The sequence below is a fragment of the Mobula birostris genome, chromosome 8, assembly GCF_030028105.1.
Source record: "Mobula birostris isolate sMobBir1 chromosome 8, sMobBir1.hap1, whole genome shotgun sequence".
Lineage (NCBI taxonomy): Eukaryota > Metazoa > Chordata > Chondrichthyes > Myliobatiformes > Myliobatidae > Mobula > Mobula birostris.
In genome coordinates, this window is record NC_092377.1 from 47921373 (window position 1) to 47938963 (window position 17591).

The 17591-nt window shown below is 40.0% G+C and overlaps 1 protein-coding gene across 3 annotated transcripts in view; it reads left to right on the plus strand.

The window, feature by feature from the left end:
- Positions 1-17591, plus strand: part of LOC140201287 (tyrosine-protein phosphatase non-receptor type 14-like) — a 262679-nt gene that overhangs the window by 81111 nt on the left and 163977 nt on the right. For 2 of the 3 annotated variants that reach the window (XM_072265142.1, XM_072265141.1), the window contains one exon: positions 8820-9129. In XM_072265142.1, coding sequence (XP_072121243.1) covers positions 8956-9129 — 174 coding nt within the window. In that variant the 5' untranslated portion in view covers positions 8820-8955. Of the gene's footprint in view, positions 1-6174; positions 6246-8819; positions 9130-17591 lie in introns of those variants that run through there. The other variant, XM_072265143.1, reaches the window with a different exon arrangement.

The following is a 17591-nucleotide window of genomic DNA, read 5'->3' on the forward strand; positions in this document are numbered from 1 at the left end:
AATAGAATGTGTAATGCATCAAAGTGTTTGATTCCAGGTTTGAAATTCCTTTGGGTTGAACCTAACAATGGCAATGAAATAGAAAATATGTTTTGGATATGTAAAAACCAAACCTTGCCTTGTATTTCAACAGGAGTCACAGAAGCACAGTGCTGTCTTAGTTACCCTAGATTTTTTAAAATATAAATTTAGATTTAGATTTTCTTGTTTTCTGCATTATTGTGTCGAAAGAAAAGAGGAAAATTTAGATTTCCAAATATTATTTTTCTAAAAAAAAGTTACAGAGAAACTTGTATTTTGTTAAAGAAAGTAAGTAATAGACCACTTCCAAATAGAAACTGGATTACTTTAAATGTAGCCTCGTACATGATTAAACAGAGGTACCAAACAGGTGCTAATGATCAATGACATATTGAGTTGAATGAACTAAACTGATTAACTGAAACAGAAATGGGTGTAAAATGAATCAAACTGGGTGAAGGACAGCCAAACTAAAAGGTGAGGGTGTGGTAGGTGTGACAGTGTGACCTTCAAGTCATCAATTCTTGTACCATGGCAAAGACGAGCGTAGCAACAAGACACAAGGTTGTCATCCTGCATCAGTAACAAATTTTGCGGCAGACATGAGTTCCAGGAGGTGCTGTCCAAGCTCCTCTGGAGAAGCACAAACAAACAGGCAAGGTTAAGGACAGGAAGCACAGTGGTCAGCCGCAGAATCTAAGTGTAGCAGACGAGAGATACATCAAGCTGACACCCCTTCTAAATCGGAAGAAGTCCAGTACTGCTGTCAGCTGTGAACACGCAGGAATCACTATAACTCAAGTACACCCCTCAACAGTCTGGAGAAGTTTTGTCAGAAGTGGTGTTCATGGAAGAGTTGCTGCCAAAAAGACATTCCTCCGAAGCGGAAACAAAGCCAAGAGACTCACCTTTGCACAAAAACACGAGTACTGGGGTGCTGAACAATGGTAGCGAGTGTTCTGGACTGGTTGGGTCAAAATTTTAAACAGGAGGCAATTTGTCCAAGAAAGAGCCGGAGAGTGCTACATAAATGAGTGTCTGCACCCAAAAGTGAAGCATGTCAGAGGTTCCCTGTAAGTTTGAGATTGCATTTCTGCAAATTGAATTGGTGATCTGGTCAGAATTATTGGAATCCTCAATGCTGAGAAGTACAAGCAGATTCTCCTCCATCACACAATACCATCAGGGAAGTGTCTGATCGGTCCCAACTTCATTCTGCAGCAGGACAGTGACCCCGAACACATGGCCAAGGTTGTTGAGGACTATATTCGGCAAAAAGAAAAACAAGGAGTTCTGCAACAGATGGCATGGCCTCCAGAGAGCCCTGATCTCAGCAACATCGAGTCCGTCAGGGGTAACCTGTAGAGCCAGATCAAAGGTTCAAAGGTCAAATTTAGCGTCAGAGAAATGTAGGCAATATACATCCTGAAATGCTTTTTCTTTGCAAGCATCCATGAAAACAAAGAAGTGCCCCAAAGAATGAGCGACAGATAAATGTAAGAACCCCAATGTCACCCCAGCTCCCCTCCCTCCCATGCGTAAGTGGCAGCAAGTAACAACCCCACCTCCCCCCACCGGCAAAAAAAAGCAAGCATGGGCACTGCCACTGAGCACTCAGCGTGAGCAAAGCAATAACAAGACACAGACTTGCAGTTACCTGAAAGACTTTGCGTGTCATCCGGCATACGACATAGTGCAGATTCTCTCTCTCTTCCTAATAAGGGAGAAAGAGGTGTATCCATTTTTCACCGGTGAGTGGAAAGACAACAAACAACTCGCTGGTTTACGATGTTAAAAGTCCAAAGATCTCAAAGATCTCGGGTCTTCGGGTCCATAGCAGATATCCTGACTACCCCAACGATACACGGGTCTCCTGCTGTGACACCGACCTTTGATCTGCCCGTCTCCAGAACCCCAAGATCTTAGACTTCCGAATTCAAGCCAGACTCTCAGGCTGAACCATTGATGTGCTGAACAACGCCTAGTTATGGAACCCTGGGAGTGGGTCCCTTTCCCACAAAGAACGGAAGTCAGCGTGTAACTCCAGGTCAGGGTCTTCAAAAGAACCCTGAAAGGGAAAAATAAAGATACTAAAGATAGAAATAGAGCTGTTTCTGAAGATGCAAGCAAAGAAGTCGCTGTTCAGCACCATCTTAACTTCGCCCTGCTTCCAAGCAAGACAGCTAAACTCTGCAGAACTGTGACAAGTTCTCCAAAATGCTTGGAACAATCTAGCAGCCAATTTTCTTATAAAACTTCATGATAGTCTATCTAAGAGAATTGATGCAGTTTTAAAGGCAATGGGTGGTCACCCAAATATTGACAGATTTTTTTAAAAACTATAAAGAGCAGTAAACAGTAAATACATTGATATGTAGAACCTTTTCATTTTATTATTTTGAAAACATCTTCACTTTACGGAGAAAAGACTTTTGCACAGTATTATACATATGAATTATTAAAGATTAAAATATGCATTGAGGAGAGTGAATGAAACATCTTGGTGTCTGGATAGAGATCTGAGAGCCTCAGCAAAATGGATTGCAGTTTAAGCTGAGGCACTTGTCTCTTCACATACTTATTAAATGTGATTGCTATATGAGACTTCCATAAGAGCTCAATTTGCAATGTACAGTTATATTCCACCTGATGGCCATTCTGCTCATGATATCTTTTAAAAGAGTGTTTTTTTGTGTGTGGTGTCCTATGTCAATTGCAGCTGTTTTGAAGACGTTTGCATATCGAAGACAGAGCAGTGACAGTACATTGTGGTCCAAAGGATTTATTATAAAACTCGGTGAATTTTATTGCCCAAACTTTTTATGAAATGGTTGAAAGAGAGGTAGTAAGGTGTATAGGACATTAACAAATGCATACAATGCGAAACTGAGAACGAGATACTTTTAACTTATTGCTCAGATTATTATCTTTCCAAAGCATTCTCTGCAATTCATTTGTTCCGACTGGTGTGGTGGGATGGCTCATTTCATCCTGCCAAAAGGAGGTTATCTGTTTAGGATTTGTTACTATTCTATGAAAATAGCCTTTAAGGTTTCTGGGGGGGTCGGGGGGTGGGGGGGGAAGCATGAAAAGTAACACAGATGTATGAAAAAATATGTGAAAAAAAGTTTACTTACTAACGTAGCATCTTCTATCATGTAGCTGATGCTAATTTGAATCATATACTGTTTATTTATTGTAGCAGCAGTACAATAATGTCACCAATCTAAGGCAGTGTCTACGAACCCCCTTTTCCTTCTCAGGTACTAATCTGCGTTACTGGAAGAAAGCTAGGCCTGATCTTAGTTAATTACTTGTTTGGTCAAACAGTAAAGGAGCAATCTTGCATCTCTACCAAAGTATAAAGGATGAAGATTTTTTTGATTTTTTTTGTAATGTATACATTTTTATCACTCATTTTCTTGGGATCTGGGTGCTGCAAGCAATGCCCGTCGTTACTTGCCCTTGAGCAGGCAGTGGTGAATTTCCTCCCTGAGCCATTACAACAGGTTTGGAGAAAGTCACCTCAATGCTATTGGAAATGGACTTTGAGGATTTAGATCCTAGGTCAAAAGTTGTTGGAGGATCTCAATACTTTAATTACATTAAAAGCATTAAATATTTTCTTTACAAGAAGCCCAAGAGGTTTTTACTGATCTTTTAGTTAAGATTAAAGAAAGGTAATGTGCATTTAATCAATAGATATTATCTTAAACTTTGACCCCCACATTGTACTGGTGATGCATTTATGCTTTGAAGATCAAATATTGTGAGATCAATCCCTGGAAGGCATCTTTTGTTGTCTGGCTTCAATGTGCTCTTGAATCTGTCATGAAGTTAATTGTGCTTCAAATATTATGACCACAAAGCCATTTTACAAAGATACTGTAATTGCAAATCAGAAGATTCCAATATTGGGTGCATTTTTTAACAGAGTATTTTCTGATGATATTATTAAACAGCAATTTATTGATTCTGGCCTCCTTAAATTTGAGGAAGTATCAAGGTAGGTAACACTGAACTGTTCAACACCAAAGTGAAGTATTAGTACTTACAAATGTATCTTTTGGTGAATGTGGCAAGGATTTGAGATAGTTTAATAATATCACTTATTGTTTAACTTAAGTGTTTTGAAATTGCATCTACATGTCAAGATTGTTTAATGTTACTTTCAGCGCACAGGTGTGTATGTAAACTGTTTCTAGGTGCAGGAGTGTCTGTACGTAAGGTGACTCTGTCAGGAAATTAATAAAGTAGTGGTGATTGTGGGGTGGTGGTGCAGTGGAGGTGTTGATCAGCCCTACTGCTTGGGGGGAAAATAACTGTTTTTGAGTCTGGTGGTCCTGGCGTGGATGCTATGTAGCCTCCTCCCTGATGGAAGTGGGACAAGGAATCCATGAACCGAGTGGGTGGGAATCCTTTATGATACTGATTACTTGTTTCTGGCACCTTTCTGCATATGTGTCCTTGATGGCAGATAGGCTGGTGCAGGTGATACATCGAGCAGTTTTGACTAGCTGTGGTAGAACCTACAACAAAGTGCAGTTTCCATAGTACACAATGATGCAGGATATGAGGATTCTCTCTACTGCACATCTGCAGAAGATTGAGAGTATTAATGTGCATATTCCAACTGCGTCCAGTCTCCTCTGAAAGCAGAGGCATTGGTGAGCTTTTTTTGAATATGTAGAATGTGCTTTAGTACCATGAGAGATTGTATGAGATGTGCACTCCCAGGAGTTTGATTTCCACAGCTGTGCGCCAATGTAAAGAATAGGGTGAGTTCTTCTAAAGTCGTTAATCATCTCCTTTTTTCTTATTGACATTAGGGAAGAGGTTACTTACTTGGAACTAGGCCTTGAGCTGTTCCACCTCCTCTCTATAGGCCATCTCAACATTGATGGTGATGAGCCTCACCACTGCTGTGTCTTTGGCAAACTGGACAATGCGATTACTCAGCTATTTGATCGTGTAGTTGTATGTGAGTGTACAGCAGTGGGCTGAGGATAATGGGGGGGGGCACGAGGATATCTGCAAAAGGCAATGCCTCAAAAAGGCGGCATCTGCAATTTAGGACCCCATCAGCCAGAATTTGTCCTCTTTTTTGCTACATGAAGGAAGGAGATACAGGAACCTAAAGACACACTAAATGGTTCAGGAACAGCTTCTTAACCTACTGCCATCAGGTTTCTGAATGGACAGTGGACCATTGTGTGTGTGTGTGTGTGTGTGTGTGTGTGTTGTAATCTAGGTTTTTTAAATTATGTATTGCAATGCACAGCTGCCACAAAAGCACAAATTTCATGACGTACGCCAGTGATATTAAATCTGACTCTGATACTCCCTGTACCTAATAAAGATGCCTTTAAGTGTACACTCGTGGTCTTCTGCAGTTGCCGATCCACTTCAAGGTTTGATGTGTTGTGCATTCAGAGATGCTCTTCTGCATACCACTGTTGTAATGTGTGGTTATTTGAATTACTGTTGTCTTGTTAGCTCTGACCTCTCATTAACCATTCACTGGGTGTTTTTAATTTGGTTTTCACGCAATTCTATGTAAACTCTCAACACTTGTGTATGAAAATCCCAGGAGATCAGTTTCTGAGATGCTCAAACCACCTCGTTAAAGCTCTTGACCATATCTGCATGCTTTAATACATTGAATTGCTGCGACATGATTGGCTGATTAAATACTTGCATTAACAAATAGGTGTACAGGTATATCTAATAAAGTGACCACTGAGTGCCCACAGAAGTTATTTCTGTGGTTACTGAATGCTTTCTTTAAAGAAAGGTCCATCAGCAACCTTCACTTATTAGGCGCAAGAAAATGAGCAATCAGATTTAACCCTGTGTCTGGCAGATTCAGTTTTCAATATTCAATATTCATGAAAGAGCATCACTGTGTCTCCTCAAAGTTCACAGCATTTCTATGTTAAGTCACAAGATGTTGTGATGTTTCCCAAACTGATCAGTTGATACGTTGCAATGATTAAGTTCCTCTGGTGACATGAAGTCAATTAGTGTATTAAGTTTTATGAAGATGATCATGTACACTTGGAGATTGCTTCTTATCTGGCATTTTCCCTCATCTCTGCAGCAGCCGCCTTCAGCTTGCTTGTTGCTGCAGTGGAGAGAGGTTCGTTGTGGTCTGACCACCTTCAAACTGTCAACAATATGACAACTGTTTGCTGTGTGCACAGGTTCTGATAGGAACTGCGCAGGTACTGTTTTAGTGCATGAATTGTGTGTGTGTGTGTGTGTGTAAATTAACATTGTGATATATTTAAAATTTTTTGCCCAATTTTTCATTTTTCCACATAATTGCATTTTATATCTCACCACAAAACTTTTAATTTCTATTGTTTTAAAAAGTTTATTTTCTTTATTATGAATTGCTGACAATGAAATAAATAAACATGGTTTCACCAGTGCAACATTTCCCATAGAAGATGGCAAATTGGTTGGATTGGAGAACAGGGCTGGTATATCTGTTTGTCATTGCAAGATCTGAGGCATAAATTTCAGTAATTTGATTGTCTTTCTATCTTGATTGGGGCAAGTGATACTTTAGTGCCATACTGTCTTTGTTTCTCTTCATATGGCCTTTCACATTTTTCAACTAGCAGTAAATTAAGGGTGGGGGGGGAATTCATCTCAAAGCCTACAACAAAGGCTTTTTGATCAAATAGGATTATGTTTCAAAACAGTTTCTTTTCATATATTAAGCCTGTTTTAGTTGATACAACGTGCTTGTAGTGTTTTGTTAAGTACGTAACAATGACTGGAGATCAAAATGAAAGGCTTCAGACTGGGAGCTGTTAAGTGCCTTGTCCTTCAGCATTTTACAGTTTTCAAGAATCAATTGCACATTTTCTTTGAGTAATTTATGCAAACAATGCCAGCTTACTGCATGTGGAAGTTTAAGCAGATTTTGACTGGAGTAGAAACATATTTAACGGTCTATTCGTTAATTTGCAGTCACACATTTTCTCACTTTGATAAATGTGATGTTCACCTGAATTTGGAAGACTGCAGCTTTCATCATTAATCCAAAATGGTTGAAAAATGATTTTTCTTTTTGTTGTTTTACTTTCTGTGCTTATATTGAACTCTTTGGATTTGTTGTTCGTTGTTAATCGGCAGCTAACTAGCATGCACTACATCAGACGTTTAGATAGAGGAATGAATTTCTGGTAAATCATTTACTCAGGCTAACCTGTCCTAAATATATTAAAGTACTCAACAGTAAATTTGAAAGCTATCAGTGGATTGTTTGACACAAAAAAACCTGAAAGAGTGGTCTCCAAACTGTATTTTTAACATAGTGATAAGCAGATGATGTATCTTTGTGATCAGAAAAACTGACTTGTTCATATTGAGATTTGATTTGATTTGATGCATCATCCAAAGTTCTTTGCAGCTGTGAAACATCTTAAAAATTTAGTTTCTGTCATGGTGGAAAATACAGTGGCCGAAATGTGCATAGAAAGTTGATAATTATTATGAATAATAGTCTGATGTTTGTGATGTTGACTAAGGGGTAATACCGACAAAAAGGAATGGACGCCTTACATTTAGCTCAGAGAGCAAATCCAACCTTCGTTTACCATCTCAACCTAATGATGGGACTTGCTGTAATGTGGCAGTTTAGATCAAGATAACAAAATATTGGCTGGGGAAAGGGGTATCTGTAGTTGAACACCTAGTTTTAGCTTCATAAGTACAAGAGAGTCTGCAGATGCTGGAAATCTAGAGCAACACGTTCAAAATGCTGGAGGAACTCAGCAGGTTAGTCAACATCTATAGAGGGGAATTTGGGCCGAGACCATTCATCAGGACTGGAAAGGAAGGGGGAAGATGTCAGAATAAGAAAGTGGAGGGAGGAGGGGAAGGAGGACAGGTTAGAAGATGATATGTGAAGCCAAGTCCGTAGGAAATGTAAGGGGCTGGAGAAGATGGAATCTGGTAGAAGAGACTAGGCAGTGGGAGAAGGGGAAGAAGGAGGGGCACCAGGGGGAGGTGGTAGGCAGGTGAGGAGGAGAGGCAAGAGGCCAGAGTGGGAAATAGAAGAAGAGGGAAGGGAGTAGGGGGAGAAGAAAATATAATTACCGGGAAGGAGGAATCAATATTCATGCCATCAGATTAGAGGCCACCTAGATGGAACAAGAGGTGTTGCTTCTCCACTCTGAGAGTGGCCTCAGCTTGACAAAAGAGGAGGCAATGGACCCACATGTTAGAACAGGAATGAGAACAGGAATTAAAATGGTTGGCCTCTGGGAAATTCTGTTTTTGGCGGATGGAGACTGATAAAAGATGCTGATAGTTTTAGTGTCAGTGCTGAATAGTTTGATGCACATCCCTCTTTGCTTGTGCTGTGGTTGCATTCTTGCCACATTAAATAAGAATGTGGAATGAATTGGCCTCTTGATGTGTTGTTCTTTCATTATGTCTCCTTTTCAGAATATTGTAAGTTCATTTGAGATAAATGTCAAATATCATAAAATTGCCTTTTAGTTATGTCTTTCAAAATGTTTGCCTGCATTTTCGAACTGGGGATAGTTTTGAAAACATTAGCAAAATTTGGTAATGGAAATATTTTTTCACAAGGTGGAAAATAAGTTATCTGTTAACAAGGACTTGAATTTTTGAAGCAGATTTTTAATTATGATTTCTTCTTTTAAAAATAGGTTTTAAATGTGTGAGTGAACTGTGCCCCTAGTTTAAACTTGTTTAACACATTGATGCAGTTTTTTTTCCCTCATGGTTCTGACTGATTCCAACCTTATTTTCCACAGGAAGCTTCAGATTCTTAAATGTCACCAGGAAAGGCACGGCTGTTTACACCCTTGGCAGAAAAGGAGCTGTGAGATAACTGGCAACCTGTTTAAGGGATTCATTTCTGAGAAACACTGCTTCCAAGGCAAGTGAGCGATGCCTTTCAGGCTGAAGCTGAGGAGGACCAGGCGTTACAATGTCCTGAGCAAGAATTGCTTTGTAACACGCATTCGACTGCTGGACAGCAGTGTCATAGAATGCACGCTGTCTGTGGAGAGCACAGGTCAGGAATGCCTGGAGGCCGTGGCTCAGCGACTGGAATTGCGTGAGGTAGGTGAACCCCACTTATGGGTATGCTAAACAATGATAATGGAAAAACATGGGTTTATCGCTTAACTGTTTCTCGGAAGGAAAAGAAAATCCTGGAATAACGCAGCTGCTATATGACGCAAATATCAGCTGGACATAATGAACCACAGTACATTTAACTGATAATTAATAAAGTGATAATGTGGCAAATGTTCACTTGAAGTTTTTTTTCTTCTAAGGATTATTTGAGACAGGAGTAGTATTTGGCTCACGAATACATTCAGGAGACATGCTATGGTTATATACTCCCTTTCCATCTTTTATCCATTAGTTCATACAGGATAAATATTAATTATAGGAATTTTATCAAATTTTAAGATTTATTTTGTCTAAATTATGCAGTTTGTATTGAACACTGGTCTATTAACATAATTCAGCATTTCCACCAAATTTTCCTCGTGGACAAGGTTGTTAAACAGTTAACAAGTACATGCGATAATTTTCATTTCTATATTCTTCTCACTTCTAAAGGACCATCTCAATGTGAAATATAAGGCAGTCGACAGAGAAAATAGGAAATGATTGGTGAGGATAAGCTGGGGAACAGTTGAAAAAGTAGTAATTTGTAAAAAAAAAATGAGGAAATGATGATGCTGTGATGCTAAGAGAGAATATTACAAAGTACAGGGCTCAGGTGATGGAAGGTTATGTCTAGAGCAGGGGTCCATGGCATAAAAAAGGTTGGGAACCCCTGCTCTTAAGGATGGACATCAGCCGTACAATGAGCATGGCATATCAATAAAATTGCCATGAACCAGCATACCAAATTAAGAAAAGTTATCCTTCATTCTTTCTTAAGAATGTTGGGGTTAGGTGGTAAATTGGTATACAAGCTAGAAATTTGTTCTATGATTTTTGATGATGTAATCAAAGGGTAATATATCAATCATGAAGAGGATCACTGAATGAAATTCTAGGTTGTTCTTATAGAAACAAAGGCACAATAGTGAAAACCCAGGACATGCCCTCTTCTCATTGCTACCATCAGGAAAGAGTTATAAAAGCCTGAAGGCACACACTCAATGATTCAGGGACAGCTTCTTCCCCTGTACCATTGGATTTCTGATGGACATTGAACCCATGAACACTACCTCACTTTTTTTTTCCCTTTCTATTTCTGAACTACTTATTTAATTTAACTATTATGAGTGTGTATATATATTTATTTTTACTGTAATTCAGTTTTTAAAAAAAATTCTATTATATATTGCATTGTACTGCTGATAGAAAGTTAACAAATTTCACGGTTAATTAATCCGATTCAGATTTTTTGGAGATACTATGACAGGGCAGTGGCAAAAAGGTGGTCAGTGGAAGAAAAATGTTTGATGTGGATGGTTTCCATGGAAGATGGTATCAAGATTGAGAATGGAAAGTGGCATATGTCCATTTTTAATCAGGATGTCATTTGCAAATTAAGGCAGCGTGAAGGTTAATTTGGGGAAAATTAGGAGCATAAATATATTTTCCAATAATAAATGATTTATCTACTTGTAATTTGTTGTGCTCCTAAAGTTAGAACAGCACTTTTCTTGGATTTGTTTTTTGTGATATGTCCTCTAGTTTTAGTTATATCACGTCTCTTTTCAACAAACACAATACACTGCTTAATGACGTGCCTTAAAGGTGCTGTATGTTTTTGAATAATTTCTCTAAATTGAAATAAACATTGAATTTTTAAAAAAGAGAGCACATGCAAAATAACTAAGCGCATGTTTCTCTCTTGGGTATTTGCACTGCTGTTTATTGAGTCTAACTGTACTGACTACAATCTGATGACCACATTGCCCGCCCACCCAGGGTAACCTGATCTGTTGCCATGGTTCTCCATTTATGAGTCCCACATGAAGTAGAGCAGGTTGTGAACAATGACTTGGCCTCAGGTGATGAATTCCAAGACTCTGTGCTGAGAGCTACTTAACAGTTTTGTTGTTTAGAGGGCTTTTGACTGCTTTTGGATCTGATAATCAGAGGCATTTGGAATCAGTTCAAATGGGCCAAATAATTTTACAATGTTTTCAATTACAGTGGATTCAGATTAATTGGGACACATTGGGACCAGTTCATTTTGGCTCAGCTAAGTGGCTGTCTCAATTAGTTGAACTTTCATGGAAATAGCTAAAAAGGTATTAAAAAAAGACTGAGTAACAAATTATGTGTTTAAATGAAAAACATAACAAATTATAACACTACCGATACTACTACTGTACTTTAAAACTGTTTTAGTTCCAAATACTTAAAAATGGAGGAATTCATTTGTGTCACATTCTTTTGACTGTAAAAGAACAAAATCAGCACAAACACTTTAGTGCAGAGATGGGCTGCCTTCAAACAATGCTGTTGACGATTACATCCTTCAAATCTTTACTTTCATGATAACATTCAAGATGATTGTTGGTACCTTCAAATTCTTCATAGTCCCTAACTTGTTAAAGCAGTGAAATCGTTTAATTTCCACTCTCTGCGTTTCTGGTATCCCCAAGCCTGAGTGCTTGAAACCGCAGTGAGCAAGACAATTCTGAATTGTCTTACTGCTTAATTCTTGCCACATGTCCGTGACTAAAACTTGTTGCCTTCTGAATTGAAGCACACACAACTGACGCTATTTTAAAAACTGTTCACTCAAAGCATGGTGTACATATTGGCTAATGGCCCACGCAAGTGTACATGACCTACACTATTTAGAAGCTGTTCGCCAAAAGTCTCCTGGCTGCCCAGTGTCCCAAATAAACCAAGGGAATCCTGGCTATTTTCTTGGTTTGTTTTTATGCTTTCAGAGTTGTCCCAAATGAGTGGCTACACTGATTAACTGATAGCCCAATTAACCAGAAATCTGCTGGATTTTTGAATATATTCATTTTTTAAAGTGTTAGAATAATTAAAATATTAAGATAAAAGTGATGTTCCTTTGTTTAAGAAAGGCAACAGGATAATCCAGGAATTTATAGGCTGATGAATCTTCTACTAGTGCCTAGGAAATTATGGAGAAAATTCTAAGGAAAGGGATTCACTTAACATAAGAATATAAGAAATAGGAGCAGGAGGAGGCCGTCTGGCCCATTGAGCCTGTTCCACCATTCAATAAGATCATAGCTGATTGGCCATGGGCTCATCTCCACCTACCTGCCTTTTCCCCATAACCCTTAATTCCCCGACTATGCAAAAATCTATCCAACCTTGTCTTAAATATATTTGAATTGAATTGAACTGACTTTATTTCTTGCATCCTTCACATACATGAGGAGTAAAAATCTTTACATTACGTCTCCGTCTAAATGTGCAATCATAGTAATTTATTATAATTTATATTAAATAGAACAGTCAATGTAGCATAGAATACACTCAAATCAGCGTGAGTTAAGCAGTCTAATGGCCTGGTGGAAGAAGCTGTCCTCGTCCTGGCTTTCATGCTGCGGTACCGTTTCCCGGATGGTGCCAGCTGGAATAGATTGTGGTTGGGGTGACTTGCGTCCCCAATGATCCTACGGGCCCTTTTTACACACCTGTCTTTGTAAGTTTCCTGAATCATGGGAAGTTCACAACTACAGATGCGTTGGGCTGTCCACACCACTCTTTGCAGAGTCCTGCGATTAAGGGAGGTACAGTTCCCATACCAGTTAGTGATGCAGCCAGTCAGGATGCTCTCAATTGTGCCCTTGTAGAAAGTTCTTAGGATCTGGGGTCCCTTACCAAACTTCCTTAACCATTTGAACCCCAGATCCATTGATGTCAATGAGGGTTAGCCTGTCTCCATTCCTCCTCTATTCCACAACCAGCTCCTTTGTTTTTGTGATACTGAGGGAAAGGTTGTTTTCTGAGGTAGCCTTTGCTGCTTCATTGGGCAGAGATTCCACAGATTCACCACGCTCTGGGGAAAAGCAGTTCCTCCTCATCTCCATCCTAAATCTACTCCCCCGAATCTTGCGTCTATGTTCCCTAGTTCTAGTCTCACCTATCAGTGGAAACACTTCCCTGCCTCTTCCTTATCTATCCCTTCCATAATTTTATGTTTCTATAAGATTTCCTCTCATTCTTCAGAATTCCAGCAAGTACAGCCCCAGGTGACTCAATCTCTCCTCATAGTCTAACTCCCTCATCTCTGGAATCAACCTGGTGAACCTCCTCTGCACTGCCTCCAAAGCCAGTATATCCTTCCTCAAGTAAGGAGACCAGAACTGCACACAGTACTCCAGGTGTGGCCTCACCAGTACCCTGTACAGTTGCAGCATAGCAATGAAAGCCAGCATTCCATTTGCCTTTTTGATAGCCTGCTGCACCTGCAAATCAACCTTTTGTGATTCATGCGCAGCACTCCCAAATCCCCCTGCACAGCAGCAAGCTGCAATCTTTTACTATTTAAATAATTATCTGATCTTCCATTTTACCTTCCAAAGTGGATGACCTTGCATTTACCAACATTGTCTGCCAGACCCTTGCCCACTCACTTAGCCTATGTATAGCTCTCTGCAGACTCTCCGTTTCTTCTGCACAATTTGCTTTTCCACTCAATTTAGTATCATCAACAAACTTAGATATACTACACTTGGTCCCCTCTTCCAGATTGTTAATGTATATTGTGAACAGTTGCGGGCCCAGCACCAACCCCTACGGCACACTGCTTACCACTGATTACCAACCAGAGTAACTCCCATGTATCCCAACTCTCGGCTTTCTATTAGTTAACCAATCCTCTATCCGTGCTAATACATCACCTCCAACTCTATGCATCCTTATCTTATGGATAAGTCTTTTATGCGGCACCTTATCGAATGCCTCCCGGAAATGCAAGTAAATAATGTCCATCTGTTCCCCTCTATCCACTGCACTTATTATATCCTCAAAGAACTCCAGTAAGTTTGTCAAAACAGGATCTGGCTTTGCTGAATCTATGCTGCGTCTGCCTGATGGATCCATTTTTTTCCAGATGTCTCACTATTTCTTCTTTAAAGATAGCTTCATTAAAGCTTGCCTTTGGAAAAGCACGGATATGAGTGATGATCAGCATGGCTTTGCGTGGGAGAGGTCCTATCTTGCACATGTGATTGACTCTTTTGAGGAGGTGACAGAGATGATTGACGCTAGAGCAGAGGAGGTTGTCTTTGTGGTATACTGGTGTGGAAGATTCAGTCACATGGGATCCACAGTAAGTTGGTATGATAAATATAAAATGTGCTTGGTCATAGAACAGTGTAGTGGTGGGCACATTTATTTTTCCTGGAGGTCTGTGAACAGTGGTGTTAACAAGGATTATTCATTTTTTATATATAAATATATGGATTTTTTTCTCTGCAATGTTGGAGGTTGAGGGGTGACCTGCCAGAAGTTTATAAAATAAACCCTAAGCCTACTGTTTGTGAAGAAAAAGAATTTCAGGATGTATATTGTATATATTTCTCTGACATTAAGTGTACTTACTGAGACCTGTTGAATTATGAGAAAGCATAGAGGAGATGTCAAAGGCATACTAGAAGGCTTAGGTTTGAAGTGAGAGGGGGGGGATTGTTTAAAGGAGGTGTGCAGGGCAAGTTTCTTTTTACACAGATAGTGGTAAGTGATTAGAATGCGCCTTTAGTGTTGGAGGCAGATATGATCACAATATTTAAGAGCCTTTTGGACAGACATATGCAGGCAGGAAATAAATGGATACCAAGCATATGCGGCAGAAGGGATTAGTTTAGATGGTTGCTGTTCTCCTGGTGAGCTGAAAGGCTTGTTCCTGTGTGAAGTTCATGTCTGTGTTAAAGGAAAGCGGGAAAACTTCTGCTGGGGTTCACTGACATGATGCATATGAATGGTCTCACACATCTGGCTCTGGGCCCTGCTTTGCCACTGTTCTGCATATGAAATCACCAGTGGTTCAGGAGTTCATTTATGCTCTCATCTACCCCCCACCCTCCAGCTTGTCTCTGATTTCCATGCCTGAGTATTTGAAGGGGATAGAAATCTGAAACAGGTTGGAGAGTGAGGGGGAGATAACTGACAGTTCTGTAGTGAACTGCTTGCAGAAGTGAGTGTAATCTAGCCAGTTGACATTACATAAGTGCCAATGTTACAAGTAAATCTGCGAACATCTGCCCTACGAAAACTGTTGACTGTCACCATGTTGTAATACTTAGCAGCTATTGCTGTCGGGATTCTTCAAATTCTTTCTGATTTACAAGTGACTCATGTGTTACAGGAGGGTTGTGTTCCTAGATTTTCCATAACACAGGTCTATGCCATCTGCACTTGCATCAAGGAAAATGAGTTCATAAAAATACATTTAGTTTTTATTTATTTTCTTTTTTCATAAAATTCCTTGAGTGCATTTTATTCTGTTTCTCAGATTGTTGGGTGGTGATTTGTGAATTCTGTAAGGGAGAATTTCTGCAACATGGGGGTCACCTGCAATGCATTTTTACATCTCAAATGCTGTCACTTCAACGATCGATTGTTGAGATATTGTGGCCGATAAGTCGCTCTTAAAGAGAGGCCACGTGGTGTTTGACCAACTGAAGTTCAATCCATCGAAAGTAGCATTTCTGATAGTTCAAGCCTTTGATATTATCACAAAATGCAGATATTAAAGATGCTTCTCAGCTCGAAGATTATGCTTTCTTGTTTGCACTGAACTCTGGTATTTGGTGGAATAACGATCTGCTGTAGTTTTGTAAGTGTTATATATTTAATATACGCAGTTTTAAGATTAATTTTCTATATTTATGTACAGTAATGCACCTGCAAACAAAATCTGAACCCTAAATAAAAATGTCAGAGGTGACAAGTGCCAGGTGAAATACAAGGTAGTTGGTGATGGGTGAAACTGGAGGGGGGGGGGGAGGTGATGAAGTAAAGAGCTGGGAGGTTGATTGGTGAAGGAGATAAAGGGCTAGCGAAGGGGGAATCTGATAGGAGAGGACAGAAGGCCATGGAAGAAAGAGAAAGGGGGAGGAGCACCAGAGGGAGATGATGGGCAGGTAAGGAGATACGGTGAGAGGGGGGAAAGGGATGGGGAATGGTGAAGTGGTGGGTTGGGGGTGAGTTTCCCACTCATTGGTTTTGCTGACGTTGAGGGAGAGGTTGTTGTGGCACCATTCGAGATTTTTGAGAACCAGCGTGTTGTGCGTCTTGCTTCTGCAGCATCTGCAGAGTATTTTGTGTTTGAGAATTTCAATCTACCTCCTACATAGTGATTCATCACCACCTTTAATTCACCAACAACATGGTGTCATCAGCAAACTTAATATAGCATTGGAGCTGTGAACAGGACAAATAACTGTTAGCTACAAATTTGTCTTGTTTGGTAACACCACGTGCACCGTAAAGCAGCAATTTCAGTATGTTTAGTGCTACTGACTCAGTGGCATTTCTCGCTGTGTGCCTGATCAACTAGACTGACTGGAGAGAAAGGCAGTAAACCAGTAGATGTTTATCTTCAATAGTTAATTCAATGGCAGTCATAGAACAAAACTAAATAAAGGTTGTGTGAAGAAGAAGTGATAAAAAAGACTATTCACCAATGATATTTTGAAATCTTGCAATAATCAAAGTTTGAAGGACAGACATTCCACACTAGTTGAAAAGATGCCTTTCAGTATCATAATGGTTGTTCAAAGACATTTTCAATCTCATTGCTACAGTTGTAAGTTCCCACCTGCTTCAAAAGGGGAACAATTATACCAGGGCCCAAGAGGACCAGGGTGAGCTGCCTTAATGACTGTCGTCCAGTAGCATTCACATCTGATGACGTATTTTGAGAGGTTGGTTATGGCTAGAATCAACTCCTGACTCAGCAAGGACCTGGACCTAGAGCAATTTGTCTGTTGCCACAATAGGCCTATGGTGGACACAATTTCATTGGCTCTGCATGCAGCCTTGGATCACCTGGACAGTGTAAATACTCATGTGAGGATGCTGTTTATTGACTACAGCTCAGTGTTTAACACCATCGCTCACATAGTTCTAATCAAAAAGCTCCAGAACCTGGGCCTCTGTACCTCCCTCTGCAGCTGGATCTTCGCCTTCCTAAGCAGAAGACCACAATCTGTATGGATTGGAAATAACATCTCCTCCTCACTGACGATCAACACTGCTGCACCTCAGGGGTGTGTGCTTAGCCCACTGCTCTACTCTATCTACACATATGACTGTGTGGCTAGGCACAGCTCAAATGCCATCTATAAATTTGCTGATGATACAACCATTGTTAGCAAAATCTGTGGTAGCGACAAGAGGATGTACAGGAGCGAGATATACCAGCTGTTTGAGTGGTGTTGCAGTAACAACCTGGCACTCAGTCAGTAAAGACCAAGGAAATGATCGTGGACTTCAGAAAGCGTAAGTTGAGGGAACACACACCAGTCCTCATAGAGGGATCAGAAGTGGTGTGAGTGATTAATTTCATGTTCCTGAGTGTCAGTATCTCTGAGGACCTAACCTGGACA